The sequence below is a fragment of the Trachurus japonicus genome, chromosome 23, assembly GCF_045865225.1.
Source record: "Trachurus japonicus isolate A0001 chromosome 23, Traja_1.0".
NCBI lineage: Eukaryota > Metazoa > Chordata > Actinopteri > Carangiformes > Carangidae > Trachurus > Trachurus japonicus.
In genome coordinates this window covers 17,984,959-17,987,800 of record NC_140929.1, presented here as the reverse complement: position 1 = coordinate 17,987,800, position 2,842 = coordinate 17,984,959, and the positions used below count along the sequence as shown (strand labels likewise).

The following is a 2,842-nucleotide window of genomic DNA, read 5'->3' as shown; positions in this document are numbered from 1 at the left end:
TAAGAAGAAGAATACATTTTTATTTATAATGCACTTTACATTTAAGCAATCTCAAAGTAGTCTACTGTGCAAGCTTAATTAAAGAGACACAACACAGAGTTAATAAAGAAGACAATGAAAAGTCCCATTAAGATCAGAAATCTCTTTTGCAAGGGAGAAAAGTTTACTTAGCCTACTTATTGTATGTCTACGTGTGTTCCAACTTATCGTTTTGTTTGTTTGTTTGTTTTTCATAAATATTTTTAGCATGTTTCTTTATTTGTATGTTTACATAATAGGCTACCCGCTACCTGTATGTCCATATACTCCATTTGAACATGAGTTAAAAAATAAAATGTAATCCAGTAGGTGTTCTGTAGACTACCAACACCTGGTATTCGGTCATTTGTTCTCTCGGATTTCATCTGGCGGCCTGAGGAAAACTGCTACGCACCTGATCTGACTCTGATATTCTGCTTACAGTACAGTCTATCTATGGCTTAAAAACGTAGTGTGGATGAACTTTAATTAACTAACCTCACTTCTTTTTTCTTTTTTTAATTCACAGGTAACCCAGACAGCTCGCTCCAGCTCCAGTTGTTAGTCAACACCGCCATCACCCGGTGCGCTTTGCTCCTCGCGCCTTTACGTCATCACGCGGCGACAAGGAAGTGCTTTGGTGCGCGTCCTTCACTCATCGCTACTGTCACCAAACCCGTTACAAAAGTGTTGTTTTTGAAGAGCAGCAGCAGGAACACGGTGGGTTTTTAAGATTATATGACGTGAGAGGAGAAAACAACAGGAGTTAGGAATCCTCCGGAGGGTTTCACCCTTTCATACAGTGAGTTTGATATCATACAGTCTCAGATTACCTTCTTTATTTAGTATTTGGTGTCTGGTGTCTGAGTGAACGCAGCACAGAGAGGCCAAGCAAGTTCTATTGAGATAGTAGTGTGTTTAGTCAGATGTGAGGTCATTAATTCATAGTATAAATATACAGAAACCAGTGGAAACTAATTGACATTGTATGAAGACAGTAGGAATACGCAGCCTTTCAACAGTAGAATTTAGCCTACAGTGTACACTGAGAAATGAAAAATCCCAGGTGGGTTTATCCACTATCTGATTGTTGTTCACTCCTCTTCCAGCGAATGCAGCTGTTCTTTCACCTCGTCCTGCCTGAGTTATTTGTGAAATCCCTCAGAGAGTGAAGACGCCATGACAGCTCCAAGTTCAGCAGAGAGGAAGGCATGCTGGGAGGCCAGGGACCTGCTGTGGAAGTGTCTGGATGACAGTGATGACAAAGTAGCAAGCTGCCAGAACTTCCAGAGTGAATTTGAGGCAAAATGCCCCGCTCAGTGGGTAAGCTCCCCCCTCTTTCAACCATCTCTGAACAGCATAGTCTAGGGTTTACTATTGGTACAGATCATAGGGTTGGAAAGGAATATGTTTATACTCATTACTCAGGGTTCCCACGCGTCCTGGAAAACTTGGAAAACCTGGAAAGTGGTTGACCAAATTTCAAGTCATGGAAAACACATGAGAAAATGAGAAAAAAAGTCAAATGTTTTCAAATCATTTATCACATTGTGACATCAGCTGGCAGAGCTCTATTTGAGTGGAGTGGTGGATTTCTTTTCCAAAGAAGTGCCAAGCATCTCCAAGCATGTAAGAAATAATTTCATAGATAAGTAAGAGCCACAGACTGCACATATTTAAATCAGACTTGGAGGTGAGAGAGGAATAAACATAGATACAAACCGGTTAAATTAACACAATAAGGGACAACTGTTGAAAAGTGCACTTCTCCAAAGTGTATGTATTAGTGTATGGTGTGACAACTGTCAGACTGGAGCAGCTGAAAATGTCCTGGAAAATGCTTTCAAGAAAAGAGTGGGAACCCTAATACTCCAACTGTGTCATATCCTTGAAGTTCCTTTGATCTGACAGCACACTCTGCATTAATGTTACTACCAGAGTGTACTTCCTTGAAATGAAAGGTGTTCATAGTTTAAATGACAAGTTGTTGCTCATGTTTTCTATCTTCCCCGGCAGGTGAAATATTTCACGAAGAGGAGAGATTTCTTGAAATACAAGGAGAAGATGCAGAAAGAAAGTTTTGCGCCTACTGAAGGCCCCAAGCAGCCCTCCTAACAACCGAGCAGCAGACCAAACATCTGCGGACTGACTGACTTTTGGCCTCGTTCATGTCAAGGTGCCAGATGTGCAGGACTTGGGGGAGCTTTCCAACTTCATTGTGGACAGAGTACCTGTACTTCACCTTTACTGTTATTTATTTGTACAGAGATCTAAGTTGCAGGACACAATGCATTTGAGCAACCCCAAATGGCATCCTGAGAAAATATGTGGCATCAGTTCATGTTATCCAACCCAGCTGGTCTGAGCTGCTTTGTAACCATGGAAACCAGAGAGACAAAAGACAGAAAGGATCTACAGCTAGTGCATCCAGCAGGTCACCTGGAAATTGCATGTACTGTTGTTACTGCAAAATTAAATTTAAAATGAGGTGTGAAGGCTTTACACACATCAGGATTCAAACTTCAGATACCATTTTTCTGTGATCATTTATTGAAATTAAAACCTCCTGTGTTTATTTCTGTCAGCATCCATTGTTTTATGTGTCTGGAGCACAGAGGGTTGTTGTGTTGTTTGGGGTGAATGAAGTGTTTGTGCGTTCAAACCAGTCATGAGTCTTGATTAATTAAATTATACTTGAACGGAAACTAATCCATGCAGATCTTTACCAGCTTCTGATACAGATTTCTAATTCCAGGCCTCATCAGGCAAAATCTCAAAAGTGTGACTGATGTGTTGTTTGTGAATAAATCAAATCAACTCAGTA

The 2,842-nt window shown here is 40.7% G+C and overlaps 1 protein-coding gene across 2 annotated transcripts; it reads left to right on the top strand.

The window, feature by feature from the left end:
- The first annotated feature begins 620 nt into the window (after positions 1 to 620).
- coa6 (cytochrome c oxidase assembly factor 6) lies at positions 621 to 2,842 on the top strand. 2 transcript variants are annotated; one of them, XM_085769820.1, is made up of 3 exons: positions 621 to 820; positions 1,128 to 1,341; positions 2,035 to 2,842. In XM_085769820.1, the coding sequence occupies exons 2-3, from the start codon at positions 1,198 to 1,200 to the stop codon at positions 2,131 to 2,133; spliced, it is 243 nt and encodes an 80-aa protein (XP_085625946.1). In that variant the 5' UTR covers positions 621 to 820; positions 1,128 to 1,197; the 3' UTR covers positions 2,134 to 2,842. The 2 variants fall into 2 exon arrangements, with proteins under 2 accessions (XP_085625946.1, XP_085625947.1); XM_085769821.1 differs by having other exon boundaries at positions 634 to 738.